The following is a 15,685-nucleotide window of genomic DNA, read 5'->3' as shown; positions in this document are numbered from 1 at the left end:
CGATTGGGGGTCGGGCGATGACGGCCACGATCGGCACCGGGGCTACACGCAGTTGTATAAGTGAAGACTGTGTGCGCCGGCAGGCGATCCGAGGCGAGATCCAGAAGATGCAGTCACGGATTAGATTGGCCGATGGATCCACGCTGGAGATAACAAAGAGGATAAATGTGGAGGTGAGTCTCGCAGGAAAGGCCGTAAAAATGACCCTGCTCATCATGCCGGCGATGCTGGACCACCTTATTCTGGGAATGGATTTCTTGTGCGCTATAGACACCACGTTGTATTGTGGCAACGTGGCGCTCACAATGAGGATGAAGGACGAGCTGAACAGAGAGGCGTCCCTGAGAGGCGGGCCAGACATATCGAAAGAGAGCGACCGGTCGGGAGGACCACAATCGCTTGCTCCATCAAGGACTCGCGAACAGAAATGGAAGAGAGGGCCCGAGGCACCGTGTGGGTCCACGACGCAGAAAGTGGGCGCGGTGTCAGCGGGCGAAGGACTGCCGGACGATGAGCAGGGCGCGTCGAGGAGTGGCGGGCCACCTGCCCAGTCGATCGAAAGCGGTCGCAAGACGCAGAACGTGGGCGCGGTATCAGCAGACGAGGGACTGGCGGTCGATGAGCTGGGCACGTCGAGGAGTGGCGAGCCCCTTGCTCAGTCGACCAAGAGAGGTCGCAAGAAACAGCAGAAAGAATACGTCAGGTGTCCTCAGTCAGCGAGGACGAAGGATTTGGGGAAAGGGCCGGAGAAGCGTCCCCCGGAAGTTAAGTTGGTAGGATTGGAGGCGGAGGACGTCGGCGAAATTCGGAGTAGTCAGTCACCGCGGAGTCCAATAGGCCAAGAAGAGGATGAAGAGAATACAGAGTCCTCTCCGGACGACACAGGGTGGCCAGAGGACGAGTTGAAGGAGTTCCTGGTAGCAGAGCTGGCGCTCTTCGAGGGAATGGATGGAGTGTCAAATATCGCCGAGCATAGCATAAGGATGCGGGATAATAAGCCTCGTAAGCAGAGATATTATCCCAAGAATCCGGCTATGAGGAAAGTGATCGACGAACAGGTAGACGGGTTGATTCGAGTTGGAGCCATCGATCCTTCGCGCAGTCCGCATAGTGCGCCCATCGTATTGGTAAAGAAGAAGACCGGAGATTGGCGCATGTGTGTGGACTACCAACAGCTAAATGCGCACTCGATCCTAGACGCCTACCCCGTTCCACGGATCAATCATATCCTCGAAAGGCTGAGACACGCGCGATATATATCCACCCTGGATTTGAAGAGCGGATACTGGCAGATCCCCATGGCGGCGGACAGCAGAGAGTGCACGGCGTTCACCGTCCCGGGGAGAGGATTATTCCAATGGCGAGTAATGCCATTCGGTTTACATTCTGCAGGCGCTACGTTCCAGAGAGCGCTGGACACAGTAATAGGACCGGACACGGAGCCGCACGCTTTTGCGTATTTGGATGACATCGTGGTGATCGGCGCCACGAAAGCGCAGCATGTGGAGAACTTGAGGGAGGTCTTCCACCGGTTGAGGAAAGCCAACCTTCGCATAAACCGGAAGAAATGCAGTTTCTTCTGAAAGAGTTAGTCTACCTCGGACATGTCATCAGCGAAGAAGGGATACGCACGGATCCCGCAAAGGTCGAGGCGATCCGCCGTTTTCCGGCACCCTCGACCATCAAGAAGTTACGGCAGTGTCTGGGAATGGCGTCGTGGTACAGGCGATTTGTTCCGAACTTCGCGTCGATGGTGGAACCAATGACGAGAAGGGCCAGAAATGGGAATGGAATGAGGAGCAGGAGGAGGCATTGAAGGAACTCAAAGAGAGTCTCACGACCGCGCCGGTGTTGGCGTGTCCAGACTTTTCGGCGAGGTTCGTGCTACAGACGGATGCCAGCGATTACGGCTTGGGCGCAATGCTCACGCAAGTGGTCGAAGGCGAGGAAAAGGTGATTGCATTCGCCAGTAGGTGTTGGCGTGTCCAGACTTTTCGGCGAGGTTCGTGCTACAGACGGATGCCAGCGATTACGGCTTGGGCGCAATGCTCACGCAAGTGGTCGAAGGCGAGGAAAAGGTGATTGCATACGCCAGTAGGAAGATGTTGAAAGCTGAGCTCAATTATTCAGCTACAGAAAAGGAGTGCCTCGCGATTGTCTGGGCGATCAGGAAAATGCGGTGCTATCTCGAGGGCTATCGATTTGAGGTGGTTACAGATCACTTGGCGTTGAAGTGGCTCAACTCGATAGAGAGTCCCACGGGAAGGATCACGAGATGGGCATTGGAGCTACAACAATTTCAGTTCGACATCCGCTATCGACGAGGGAAATTGAATGTTGTGGCCGACGCACTCTCTCGACAACCTGTGGAAAGCTGCCAGCGAATGACGGAGGCCAATCCCCCTTGCAAGTGGATAACGAGAATGCGTGGGAGGATCAAAGAGGATACAGAGAAATTCCAAGATTACGTTGAGGAGAATGGACAGCTGTACCACAACCTTGGTCACCGGACGGACGATGAGGACTATATTCCCTGGAAATTGTGCGTCCCAACTCATCAGCGGAAGAGAGTACTGCAGGAATGCCATGATGCTCCTACGGCAGGGCATCAAGGCGTGAGGAAGCGGGAAGCGGCCAGGTATGTGAGGCGATGCGAGGAATGCCAGAAGTTCAAGAGCGAGCAACACAAGCCAGCGGGTCAGATGCTGACTAGGCAACTAGCAGAGCCCATGGCGATTCTGTGCGCGGACTTCGTGGGTCCCTTGCCTCGGTCGAAGCGTGGGAACACGATGTTACTCGTGTTCCATGATGCGTTCGCTAAGTGAGTAGAACTGGTGCCACTGAGGAGGGCCTGCTGTAGGCGGCGTTTAGAGAGCGCATTTTGGGTCGATTCTGAGTGCCTAAGATGTTCATCTCTGATAATGGCGCACAATTCGCGAGCAAAAATTTCCGGTCTTTCATGGAATCCTTAGGGGTGCGGTTACAGCTACTGCCCCGTACTCCCCGCAGGAAAATCCCACTGAGAGGACCAATCGCACCGTAAAAACGATGATAGTCCAGTACATCGAGGGACACCAGAGTTTGTGGGATGTGTTATTGCTGGAGATATCACTAGCGATCAACTCTAGTGTCGCAGATTCTACCGGATTCACGCCGTCATTCTTGATGATGAGCCTCGCCTCCTGTATGCTCTCTACGATGAAGTCACTCCCGGGTCGGCAACGAGGGAGGTCGACTTAGTAACGAGGAAAGAAACGATGAAGGAAATCTTCGAAGTGGTCCGCAACAATCTACAAAAGGCATCGAAGGACCAAGGCAGGTATTATAATCTGCATCGACAAGAATGGAGGCCCGCGCTAGGGTCGATGGTCCTGCTGCGACAGCACCAGCTGTCCAGCGCAGCGGAGGGCTTCGCGGCGAAATTGGCACCCAAGTTCGATGGCCCTTACAGGGTCGTCTGCTCCCAACGTGGTGCGACTCGCTCGGGTGGGCGAACGGAGAAGGAGGGTGGCCAACCTGTCCCAGCTTAAGCCTTTCTACACCGAGGAGGAATAGGCCGGCGGTACGGCGTTGAGGAGGGAAACAGAAGAGGAGGAAAGATTCGAGCGGTCCAAATTAAACATGGGCACGCCGCTCGAAGAATAGAAGAAACTCGATTGCTTTGACCTCGCTATCCCCTTCTTTACTACCTCTTTGAGAAACCTCACTAATCTCATACGAACGCCCTAACCGTTTTGGTCAAGAAGAGATCCGAGAGAGGGCGAGTATTAATGTTCTGATTCACACAGATAAGCGAAATGGAAGACGAAGTGATGGCGATCAGCAGCGACGAGGAGTGGGAAGAGGCACTTCCCCAAGGGCCGCCGTGGGAGGAACAACCACGCACCGGTCGGGCCCACTCCGTCCACCACAATAAACATCTCGGTGGCCTTGGAAGACATGGTGATGGTGCTGAGAGGGGATTTCACGACGACATACGTTCCTGCACCCGGGGTGCAACGGACTTCGCCGCACGTGGAAGAACCGGCGTCCCTGCCCGGTTCGCCGACCCCGTCCCAGCCGGAGAGGCGTGATATGCCGACGGACGAGGAATCGGAAAGATGGGCCAGCCCGACACCGTAGGCCGCAATAGACGACGAAGACGAGGACGCTGTGAAAAAAGTCCCTGGTCAGCTCCCGCCACGTGAGGTCGGTGGCGGCAGGAAGCACTGTGCCTCCACCCCTATTCCTGCCTCGAGGGTGACGTCGCGAGCGGAAGCCGGGGAGCCGGAGGAGCTGTGGACGAGGAGGAGCAACCGGCACGAGGATGTGGGGCCGAAGCCGACTACGCAACGCCCGTTGAAGAGCGATGCCGGTGAGAACCGCCGCCGCGATTCCGCACGAGTCGCGCTTCGCTACGTCCCCGGGGCCGTCGAGAACAGGAGCCGGTTGGCCCAACCAGTCTATCGTTCGGAGCGGACGGCCTCGGGCGGACCGCCGAGACCGGCGTGCTGGGTCGCCGAACGCCGCCGGAGCATCGGGCCGTATTGGGGCCACCCGACGGAGGCGACGAGCGAGCTTCGCCGAGTCACAGACGAAATGGCGAAAGCTAGACGATTCCCGTCTGAGAGGATCCAGCCACACCGAAAGGAGCTCGACGACGTTCTCGAGGGTTGGCCGTCGGACGAGACGTCCCGGTCGAGCACGGAGGATGACGAGGAACGAACGGCGCTCCTGTCCATCCCACAGAATTGGACAGTACGTCGGGAGAGCACGGATTTGGCGGAGGAGGTTTTAGAACTGGTAAAAAGAGAAGCTGGCGCCTGCAGTCGACGACATTGCCGCACGCGCTTCAAGGTGACGTCAGAGGATGGCGTCTACAACGTCACGGTGGCGGCCACAGGAGCCGTGGTCGTCTCCTTGTTAAGTAAGGGGGCTCACAAGGTATAAACAATAATCGGAATTATTATTTAAATGCATATTTGAAAATGCCGCCCAAAGCGCTGGTGTTTTATCGGCGATCGGCGGCGCAACCCTGCGTGGAGAGTTTTGAGCGGAGAGTTGCGTCGCCGGCGCCGAGCGCTTTGGGCGAGCGGAAATAGAGCTAGGTTAGTTGGCGTGGGCGCGCGATAAAGACAAGAGGTCAAAAAGATAAGTTAAGATTTTTACGCGAGGAATACGTGCTGACTTCCAAAGTTATAGTTTAAGATTTCGCGCGAGAGTTGCGTGCTCAGTTTCAAATGTTATGAATTAAGATTTTGTGCGGAGAATAAATAAACGAATGATTACCGAAATAAACGGCAATTGGTTATAAAAGACAAGAGACAGTCATTTTGGATAGCTGGTGGAGAGGACAGGCGACCAAAGCGACAGACGGTGAGCGCATGGAACGATAGGCGAATTCGCGCGAGTGTTGCACGTGAGTGGCGATCCCCATTCGAAATGTGTGTGTGCGTGTGTATGTGCGAATTATTATTGAAATATCAGTTGCTCGAAGGGTTTAGGGGATCTCGTAGTCGAGCAGTCTCGACTAGAGCTTTGTTACTTGTTTTATTATGCATGCTAACATGGTTATATGTGCAAAGATTAAGCTTTGTGACTTCATTCCTTATAGTTAATGCCACAAAATCTGGATTTTGGACCATAGTGCATTGGCCGAAGTACCGTTGTTGCCCTGCGAGTGAAAGTGTCCACTGCTATCACCCGGCACGAACGGCACCTCGGCTAACGGTCACTGATGGTCGTCGTGCGTGCGACGCGAACCCATTGCGGAATCTGTAGGAGCGAAAGAGACCGCCTCTAACAGGACTTTGACCCCCTCTCCAGTGCGAGGGTCGCTCCTACAGTATTCGCGTCGCTGTGTGGAGCAACATGTGTATGCACGTATATGCATATAAACGCACAGCAAATACGTACTTTCATATACATTAATACGTGCATACCTCTATATTGCTCCTCACAATATTTAATTTTTTTTTTTTTTTGTTTAAGTCTATATCTACATATTTATTTTTTTTTTTTTTTTTAGTCTATATCATATATATCATCTGAATCCTGGGAATAAGAATTTCCTCATCTTTAAATTTTCCCTTGAGTATCGACGCGTGAACCACATTGCTCATCAGTTTCTTATAACGGGGCCCGTTCGGCTCTGGAGCGGGGCCTTTCAGCCGCTCATGCCCATAAAAACGGTAAAGTGGCGTGATCCGCGTGACGCCACTTTCAAGCCAAATTGCGTGGCAGCCTCCCATTGGCCGAAGTACCGTTGGTGCCCTGCGAGTGAAAGTGTCCACTACTATCACCCGGCACGAACGACACCTCGGCTAACGGTCACCGATGACCGTCGTGCGTCCGACGCGAACCCATTTCTGAATCTGTAGGAGCGCAAGAGACAGCCTCTAACAGGACTTTGACCCCCTTTCCCATGCGAGGGTCGCTCCTACAGTATTCGAGTCGCTGTGTGGGGCAACAGTTATATGCACGTATATGCATATAAACGCACAGCAAATACGTACGTATACATTAATACGTGCATACCTATGTTGCTCCTCACAGTACAATCTTAACGAATCTTGCAGAACGTAATCATAATGATCAAATGTATGTACATTCCAAAGCACAAGACTTTAGTACTTGAAATGCGTTTTTACAAATTGGGGGCGAAGGGGGCTTGTAAATTACAAAATGTTTGTATTCATCATATGTATATACACAAAAAGTCTGAAGTCTCCAGGTGTAAAAGTGCTGAAAAACAAAATCAATTTTTCGATTCTTCTCGATAAAAAAGTTATCGGATGAGTTATCGAAAAAATAAAGTAAACTCGTATTGCGTATGGTATACACGAGTATGCACACAAATTTTTTTTTTTTTGGTTTTCTTCTGAGATTGACGCACTCATACAGACGGATGGGCGGGGCTATATCGACTCAGCTCGTCGTGCTGATCGCTCCCCTACTGGGCATAGACACTTATTTTTTGGCCAGCTCATAGAACATGCTAACGGTAACCTAGCTGCAAAATTCGGATATTTACGCTCAAAAAATGAAAAAAATTACAGGGTGTATTTTGATATGCCACGCCTTTAAAGAGGCGTAACAATGTTGTTTGGGGAATCGATAGAGGAGGTTACTAGTAACTTAACTATCCAGAGCTCTTATACTTTAGGAGATATAACCCTTTCTTATTTGCCACGGCCCTTGTGGGCGGGCATACAGATGTATATCCACCAAAACTTTTTTGTCTTGGGAGGTCAGCCTCCCTCTAAAATCAAGTGTCTAAAATATTGAAGAGTTTGAAGCTTTATGGTTATCGGAAAACGCATTTTACGATTTGTACACTTTATAAATGGGAGTGTGTTCAAAATTTCAAGTCTTTAGCTTCAATAGCCGCGGACGCAAACCCAATATACTCATTTCACTTTTGTGAATGAGTATGAATATTATAATTTACACAAAAAATGTATTAAAGCGACACAAAAATGTCTTATCTTTTAAAGTGCATCTCCCTTTCACGCAAGTGAAACGGAAAGCTCTAGCTCTGCAAGACATAACACGAGTTCACATTAACGAACAGAAAATCGCGACCAAAACAAAAGCACACGAAAACAAGTAAGAAAGCTCTAGTCGAGACTGCTCGACAACGAAATTCCCAAACCCTTCAAGCAACTGATATTTCAATAATAATTCGAACACACACACGCTACATACTAACAAACACACTCATACACACACGCGTATACAGACGATTGCGCTTGGGTTGCGCTGCAGTGTTAGCAATAATTAATTTCTAGACGTAAAATGTATTAATTAATTTCTAGAATTAAATGTATGTGTATACCGAAGAACAAGTCTCTAGTATTTGATATACGAGTTTTACAAAGATGAGGGTGAGGTGGTGGATATAGGGGAGGGGGGTGAATTTTAACTAAACCCAAAATTGTATAAAATTCGTTTTAATATATTTATATGATTTTTATACCCTGATTTCCCATTTTCAATGGGTTCAAGTTATTGTGAAAAACTATGTAACAGGCAGAAGGAATCATCGCAGACCCCACAAAGTATATATATTTTTGATCAGCACGACGAGCTGATTCGATATAGCCCTGTCCGTCCGTCCGTCTGTCCGTATGAGCGCCGAGATCTCAGAAGATATAAGAGCTAGAGAGCTGAAATTTTGTGTGCATACTCATGTATACCATACGCAGTACGAGTTTGCTTTATTTTTTCGATAACTCATCCGATAACTTTTTTACACCCTGAACCCATTGAAAATGGGAAACAGGGTATAATGGTTTTGTTGAAATGTATGTAACAGGCAGAATGAGGCGTGGTAGACCCCACAAAGTATATATATTCTTGATCAGCACGACGAGCTGAGTCGATTTGGCCCTGTCTGTCTGTCTGTCTGTCCGTCCGTCCGTCCGTCTGTCCGTATGTATGAACGCGTCGATCTCAGAAGATATAAGAGCTAGAGACTTCAACTTTTTTTTAAAATGTCCGTATATATCGCGCGCATATCGAGTTTATCACTAAAAAACGATAACTCATTCCGATACTTTTTTATCGATAAAAACCTTATCGAAGATCACTAAAAAAATTATATCTCCTACATTTTTCAAGCTAGAGTCTCCAAATTTAAAATGTATATTAAGATTCATTTTATACAATTTCGGTTTTTGTTAAAATTTACACCCCGCCCCTATATCCACCCCCTTACCATCATCTTTGTAGAAGTCGTATATCAAATACTAGAGACTTGAGCTTCGATATACACATACATTTATACATCATGATTACGTTCTGAAAGTTTCATTACGATCGTACATCTAGAAATTAAATTATTCCATGAATAAGTTCTCATAATATCGCAACCCAAGCACAATCGCCTGTATATGTGTGTGTGCGTGTGTTTGTTTGTATGCGTGTGTGTGTGTGTGTGTGCATGTGTATGTGCGAATTATTATTGAAATATCAGTTGCTCGAAGGGTTCAGGGGATCTCGTAGTCGAGCAGTCTCGACTAGAGCTTTTTTACTTGTTTAGTGATAAACTCGATATGTGCGCGCTATATACGAACATTTAAAAAAAAATTGAAGTCTCTAGCTCTTACATCTTCTGAGATCGCCTCATACATACGGACAGACGGACGGACAGCCAGGCAGACAGGGCCAAATCGACTCAGCTTTTCGCCCTGATCAATGATATACTTTATGGAATCTGCCACGCCTCCCACTGCCTGTACCTGACGAGGTACGAATCTTTTAAATCAATGGGCAATAAAATTATCAAATGATACCAATTATCAAATGATAATTGTTAAGGCATTTGCCTTGATATATAAATTGAAGTAGTAAACTATTATGAGTCATAGTAAATATTTGTTTTTGAGAGCGCGAGCACGGGAGTGCACTCTGATAGTGTCGCTCGCTGTTTGCGCGAGCTGCGCTTGCATTCTTATCTATATATATAATACGTTGGTACTCCCTTGGAGCAACGACACAATTTGATTCATCTAAAATAAGCGTTCTTTTATTACAACGAAAAGATAATAGCACATGGTTACTAACCTAAAATAAGCGAATCAACAATTAAATGTTTATGCTCCTATGCATTCCATTGAACTTCAATTATTAATTATTATAATTATTTTTTTTAACTTAAGATTAATCTAATTATTTTTAATGTAGTTTAATATTGATTAATTGATTATTAAGCTTATTAACTTCACTTGTATCACAAATCTCTCTTTTTCATCTTCTTATTTATCAGCTGATCTCCCCGATAATTTATTTGTGTTCATCGATATGTGGCCCACATATGCATGTAAAACTCACAAACATATGATTAGAGAAATGTAAATGTACACAAAGCTTACATCTCCACCCCCTAGTCGCTTAATTTCTATGAATTAAGCCTAGAACTTATGAATTAAGCAGCCATCGGAATGAGCTTTGTGACATGGTACAGAGATATAGATTTTTTTCCACGACCCGTGTTTATTTTACAAATCGAATCAGAGATTTTTTCTTCTATTTCAAAAGGACCAATTCTTATTTCATCCATTTTTCTCCTGTTTAGCTTATTGCCGTTGGTTATATAGACCATATCGCCTTTTTGAAAATCATGTTTTTTCCTATTTTTATCAAATAGTGTTTTATTATATTCATGGGATTTTTTTGATCTGAGCAGTGCTAAATTCCGATCTTGTTCCAAATTTCTTGAATAGTTGTTCATATTTTTTAGTTCCGGAGGTAGTAAGTCAGTGAGCTCTCCGTTCATCAGATAGATAGGAGAAAATCCTGTTACTGTGTGCAATGTTCTATTATATTTTTTTACGCATTCTTCTGCGATTTTCGACCATGCCTTTTTTGTTGCACCATTATCATTGAGCATACATCTTATCTTATTTACCAAGGTTTGGTTTAATCTTTCGTTCAGACCGTTAGAAAAGGGAGCATCTACTGCGGTTAGAATTAATTCTATATTTTCCTCCTTAAGGTATCTTTTGAATTCATTTGAATTTATGGCCGGATACTGATCTGCAAGCAAGATTTCAATCGAATTATGATGCTTCGGTACTTTTTCAATTAGTTTTACGAAGTCGCAAGCGAGTTGGGTTTTCGAACATGATATGTATGCGAATCTAGTAAAATGATCTACTAATAAATGTAAATATCTTTTTGTCGATCGTTGTCCACCAAAGCCTCCAATTGTATCTAAAGACATTATTTGTAATGGTCTCTCTGCAGGACCTAAATATGACAAACATCCAAACTTCTTGTTTAGTCTTGTTTTGTTTTGTATACAAGTTTCACATATTTTGCAGATCATTTTTATATTGTCTGATAAATGTGGTGCTGTATAAAACGGTTTCATTTTCGCTTCTATTTGACCTACTCCAATGTGGCAGAACTCATTATGTATTCTCTTTATAAGTATTTTACTATATTCTTCACTCAGAATTATCTTTTTCTTATTATTTCCATTCTGCTTGTAATAGATATCATTTTCGATAATAATATGTTTCTTGTCTTTTAAATCTGCGTTTTGTTTTTGATCATTTTTTATATCATTTATGCTTATAATATTTACCGTTTGTAATTGATCATCATTATTTTCATCGCATTCGTAGACAGGATTTCTGCTAAGGCAGTCAGCTTCCTTATTATCCTTTCCGGGATTATATATTATTTTGAAATTGTATTGAGAAAGGTAGTGTGTCATATCACCCAACTCATCGTCTGTTCTGTTTTTTATGTTTAAGTGCTCTAGTGGTTTGTGGTCTGTGTAAACAATGAATTCGATTCCAATCAGCAAATGTTGCCAGAATTTTAAGCATTCTTTAATTGCCAAGCATTCTAAAAAAATTGCCTTCTTCTTTTTTTGCGAATCATTCAATTTTTTTGAAAAATAAGCTATTGGTTTTTGGGTACCATCGTTTTGTGTTTGTTTTAAGATCGCTCCAATACCTTTTATGCTTGCGTCTGTGTATATAAAAGTTTGAGCTTTTGGATTGTAGATGGCCAGAATTGGTTTTGAGCACAAGTATTGTTTTACTTTACTAAAGGCTATTTCACAATCAGTTGACCAGACAAACCTTACATCTTTTCTGAGCAAGTTGTGTAGGGGATCGAGCATAATTGAGACGTTAGGGATGTATTTCCCATAAAAATTCACTTTACCTAAGAACTGTCGTATATTTTTCTTATTTTGTGGTAAAGGAAAATCTATTATAGATTTTAAATTATCTTTTAGAGGAGTCACCAAATTCTCTGCGATAAAATGACCCAAATATCTGACTGAACTTGCCGCAAAATTGCATTTTGTTAACTTTAACCGGAATCCTTCCTTTACTATAGCATCTAACAATTGTCTCAAGTGAATTAGGTGTTCATCGAACGTCTTTGAGAATATCATAATATCATCTATGTAGTTTACAACAAAATTTGATAAGTTGTACTTTCTAATTATATTCACCAGAATTCTTTGAAATGTTGCAGGAGATGTTTTTAATCCAAAAGGAAGGCATGTCCATTGATAATGACCTTCTTGTGTCACGAATCCAGTCCTTGGCCTATCTTGAATTCTCAATGGTATGGACCAGAAGGCTGAGTTTATGTCCAGCGTTGTGAAAAATTTACAATCAACTGTCTTAACCATTAAATCTTCAATTAAAGGGAATGGTTGTGATTGAGGTACTATCAGTTTATTTAAATCTCTAAAATCAATACATAGTCTACTCTTCTTCCCTTCATCCCTTTTATAAGCCAATGTGACTGGTGCTGCAAATGGACTATAGGATTCCTCAATTAGGTTATGTTTCAATAATTGAGCCACTTGCTTTTCGATTTCAACTTTATATTCTAACGAACATCTGTAAGGTCTTTTGTAACAGTATTTTTCCACCTGTAGGTCTATAAACGCTTCGTAGTTCCTTACTTTGCCGACATCATACTTATCTTTGGCAAAAATATGTTTATAATTATTTAACAAGGAATTTATTTTACTTCTTTGGTCACTATTTAAATGATTAATATTAATATTAAAATCATTTACATTAATGCCTTCATTGAAATTTACTTGAATTTTAGCAAATGCATTTTCAATCTTATTTTCTTTTTTATTTTGACTCTTGTTATTATTATTATTTTTAGTTATTTTGATATCTTTCAACTTATTTTTATTATCTACATTCGATTTTTCTTCTTTAAGTGAATAGATGTTTAAATCTGAGTCGTGGGTCAATCCAAATCTTTTTATAGTGTCTAATCCCAGTATCATATCATAATTGAAATCGATATTGTTGTATACAAACGCATTGATTCTATCTTCCGTACCGAGTATTCTTGCATTTAATGCTATCAAACCGTCAGTCTTACCCCTGCCACTAATTGTTTTTATTGTACTTTTATGGTTATCTTTTGACAAATGTTTAATCTTCACTAAACTAGAGTTTATAAGTGTGACATTTGAGCCAGGATCATAAATACCTTTGCATTCAGTTTTCCCATTTAGTACTACTTTAACTTCAATTAGTGGGGGAATATTTAGTTTTTTGGATCTGCAGTAGTGTCAATTTCCAATACTGAGTTTACACTCTTATTTGATTCGGTGCTTTTGTTTTCTCTGATGTTGAACCAACACAAATCTACAGGGTGATATCTATTTTTATTCCCTCTGCTTTCACAAATCTTACAAGGTTGTTTAAACTTGGGCTTCACTTCTGTCTTAAATGTTTTAGATTTATCTTCATATGCTTTGACATATTTTGTTTCGAGAATGTCCTCAAATTTTCTCAGTTCACTAAATAAAGCAACTGGAACTGTGACATCTTGTCTGTCAATTTTATTTCTTATCAATTTTGGAAGCCCGTGGACAATTAGATTTACTAAAGTTATATTATTCATATTTTTATCAGTTTCCAGTAATAAACGTTCTTTTCTTAATGCATAATCCAGAAGTGAGCCAGAGATATATTTGTAATTCAGCGCATAGGTGACAGAAGCCCAACCTCTATCTGCAAGAGTTTGTAAAAAATTTTCTTTCCATGTTGCCCACTCAGAGCTTATTGTATGTTTAATTAACATAGAGTTAAACCACTCCTCCGCTGCCTCATCTAAGAATAGTCTTAAAGCTTCAATTTTCTCTACATCTTTGATAATACCTAACCTATTACACTCACTTTCATATGTCTGTAACCATTGGTTTGAATTCATTTTTTTACCTTCAAATCTATCAAGCACAAATTTGTCACCTAATCTATTCAAATTTGTGCTTTTACAATCTTTCATAGAGTCACTTTCTCTTTCACATAATTTTTCAAGAAGCTTCAATAAAGTTGTATCTATTTGATCTGCAGAGGTGTTTGCTTTGCTTTGTTCCATGCCCGAAATATCTTGTAGCAGATAGTTATTGATTACCATATTACCACTTCCATCTCTGTATAGCTGTAAAATCTCGTCACTTAGTTTCATCCACACATTCCTGAATTGTCCCCGTTTTTGCAATGATTTTGCAACGTTCCGGAATTCTGGTAACTTCATAAGTTCAGGGTGAGCTTTGCATGATTGGTAATTTTGTGGAATGCTGTATTTCTACCCATCTTCGTCTGTTATAGATTTTATTAGAATAATGTTTGATTTTTGATCTTCGTCAGCAGCCAATTCAAACCCAAATTGTAGCTTTGCCATAGTGTGCTTTTTTTGTTTGTATTATTCTCCCATAAACGTACTAATTGTTGATTTATAATACGTTGGTACTCCCTTGGAGCAACGACACAATTTGATTCATCTAAAATAAGCGTTCTTTTATTACAACGAAAAGATAATAGCACATGGTTACTAACCTAAAATAAGCGAATCAACAATTAAATGTTTATGCTCCTATGCATTCCATTGAACTTCAATTATTAATTATTATAATTATTTTTTTTAACTTAAGATTAATCTAATTATTTTTAATGTAGTTTAATATTGATTAATTGATTATTAAGCTTATTAACTTCACTTGTATCACAAATCTCTCTTTTTCATCTTCTTATTTATCAGCTGATCTCCCCGATAATTTATTTGTGTTCATCAATATGTGGCCCACATATGCATGTAAAACTCACAAACATATGATTAGAGAAATGTAAATGTACACAAAGCTTACATATATATATAAGAGAGTTGTGAAAAGTTTTCCAGCACTTATAACTCGAGATCTGCTGGACCAATTTTCATGGTTTTTGATTTGTTGGATTTGTCTCCGCTACGAGTAGGATCGTAGATCTTAAAAATACTGAACAAATTTGACGAATACTTGAAAAACTCGATTTTTTCCCTAAAGATTCAAATTTCTATTGATACTCAGTAGGCTTGATAACAGTAACAGTTTTCGGTCCTGCTCTCATATTATACAATAGTATAGAAGTAAATAAAGAAATGTAGTCAGTCAGTCTACGGCACAGCCTCAGGCGAACCTGACTATTCATAAAAAAAAAACACATTTGATAAAAATAATTCGCGTGCATACAGAAGCTAAATATCTCGAAAGTTCAGTTATTTGTTTGTCTCAAACATAAATTTGTGTAAATTATTTATATTTCTCGATTGTTCTTTTGTGGTTTAATAATAAAATGCCGCGTCCTAGAAGATCTAATCTTTCCCGGCGGACCCATAATGCAATTAGGCAACGGAGTAACGCGAGTCAATTATCTGACGATGAACGCGAAATCGCCCGAGAAGGGCGCCGCGTTAGTACTTCATGGGCAATATGACCGGCGTCAAGAAATCAACACAGCTATGAAAAGAGCAATTCTCCAAGATTTGCAGCAAATGCTTCATGAACATCATGCATGCATTTAGAGCGCATGCCAAGAGATGACTATAATGTAGTAATCAGAGCAGATAAAAGACCAGCTGGAACACATGAACGCACATTTAATGCTCCAGCAATCGATGAAGTGGCAATCCTGATTGTTGGTGAAAGCTTGGAAGCACGCGATATTGTGCTTACACGACGCAGTACTGGGCAACTACAAAGAATATCTGAAACGCACCGTTCATATGACGCTTTACAATACCCGCTGATGTTGGCAAACCATCCGCATTACTTGTTCTTGCACCTAACCAAAACACAAAGAATCGTTTACCACAAGGTGCTTCAATGAAAATCCGATTAATAAATTAATCAGAGTGTATCCCAACCTGAACAAGAAAGCTT

The 15,685-nt window shown here is 42.6% G+C and overlaps 1 protein-coding gene and 1 long non-coding RNA gene across 2 annotated transcripts; one reads left to right on the top strand and one right to left on the bottom strand.

Moving 5' to 3' along the window:
• The first annotated feature begins 200 nt into the window (after window positions 1–200).
• Window positions 201–1,765, top strand: LOC149091276 (uncharacterized). The gene has a single exon (XM_089261998.1). It carries the CDS (start codon window positions 201–203, stop codon window positions 1,581–1,583), a length of 1,383 nt encoding a protein of 460 aa, XP_089118124.1. The 3' UTR covers window positions 1,584–1,765.
• Window positions 1,766–9,426: 7,661 nt separating this feature from the next.
• Window positions 9,427–14,511, bottom strand: LOC149091275 (uncharacterized). Its single transcript, XR_016197001.1, has 3 exons — window positions 14,325–14,511; window positions 9,547–14,269; window positions 9,427–9,491 (listed from the first exon to the last, which is right to left on the bottom strand). It is a non-coding gene; the product is annotated as an uncharacterized LOC149091275 (long non-coding RNA).
• Window positions 14,512–15,685: the final 1,174 nt, after the last annotated feature.

This window comes from Drosophila navojoa, chromosome 5 (genome assembly GCF_054131105.1).
Source record: "Drosophila navojoa isolate 15081-1374.11 chromosome 5, UAZ_NAV_1.0, whole genome shotgun sequence".
NCBI lineage: Eukaryota > Metazoa > Arthropoda > Insecta > Diptera > Drosophilidae > Drosophila > Drosophila navojoa.
Note: the sequence above shows the minus strand (reverse complement) of the source record. Positions and strands in the feature narration are given on the sequence as shown.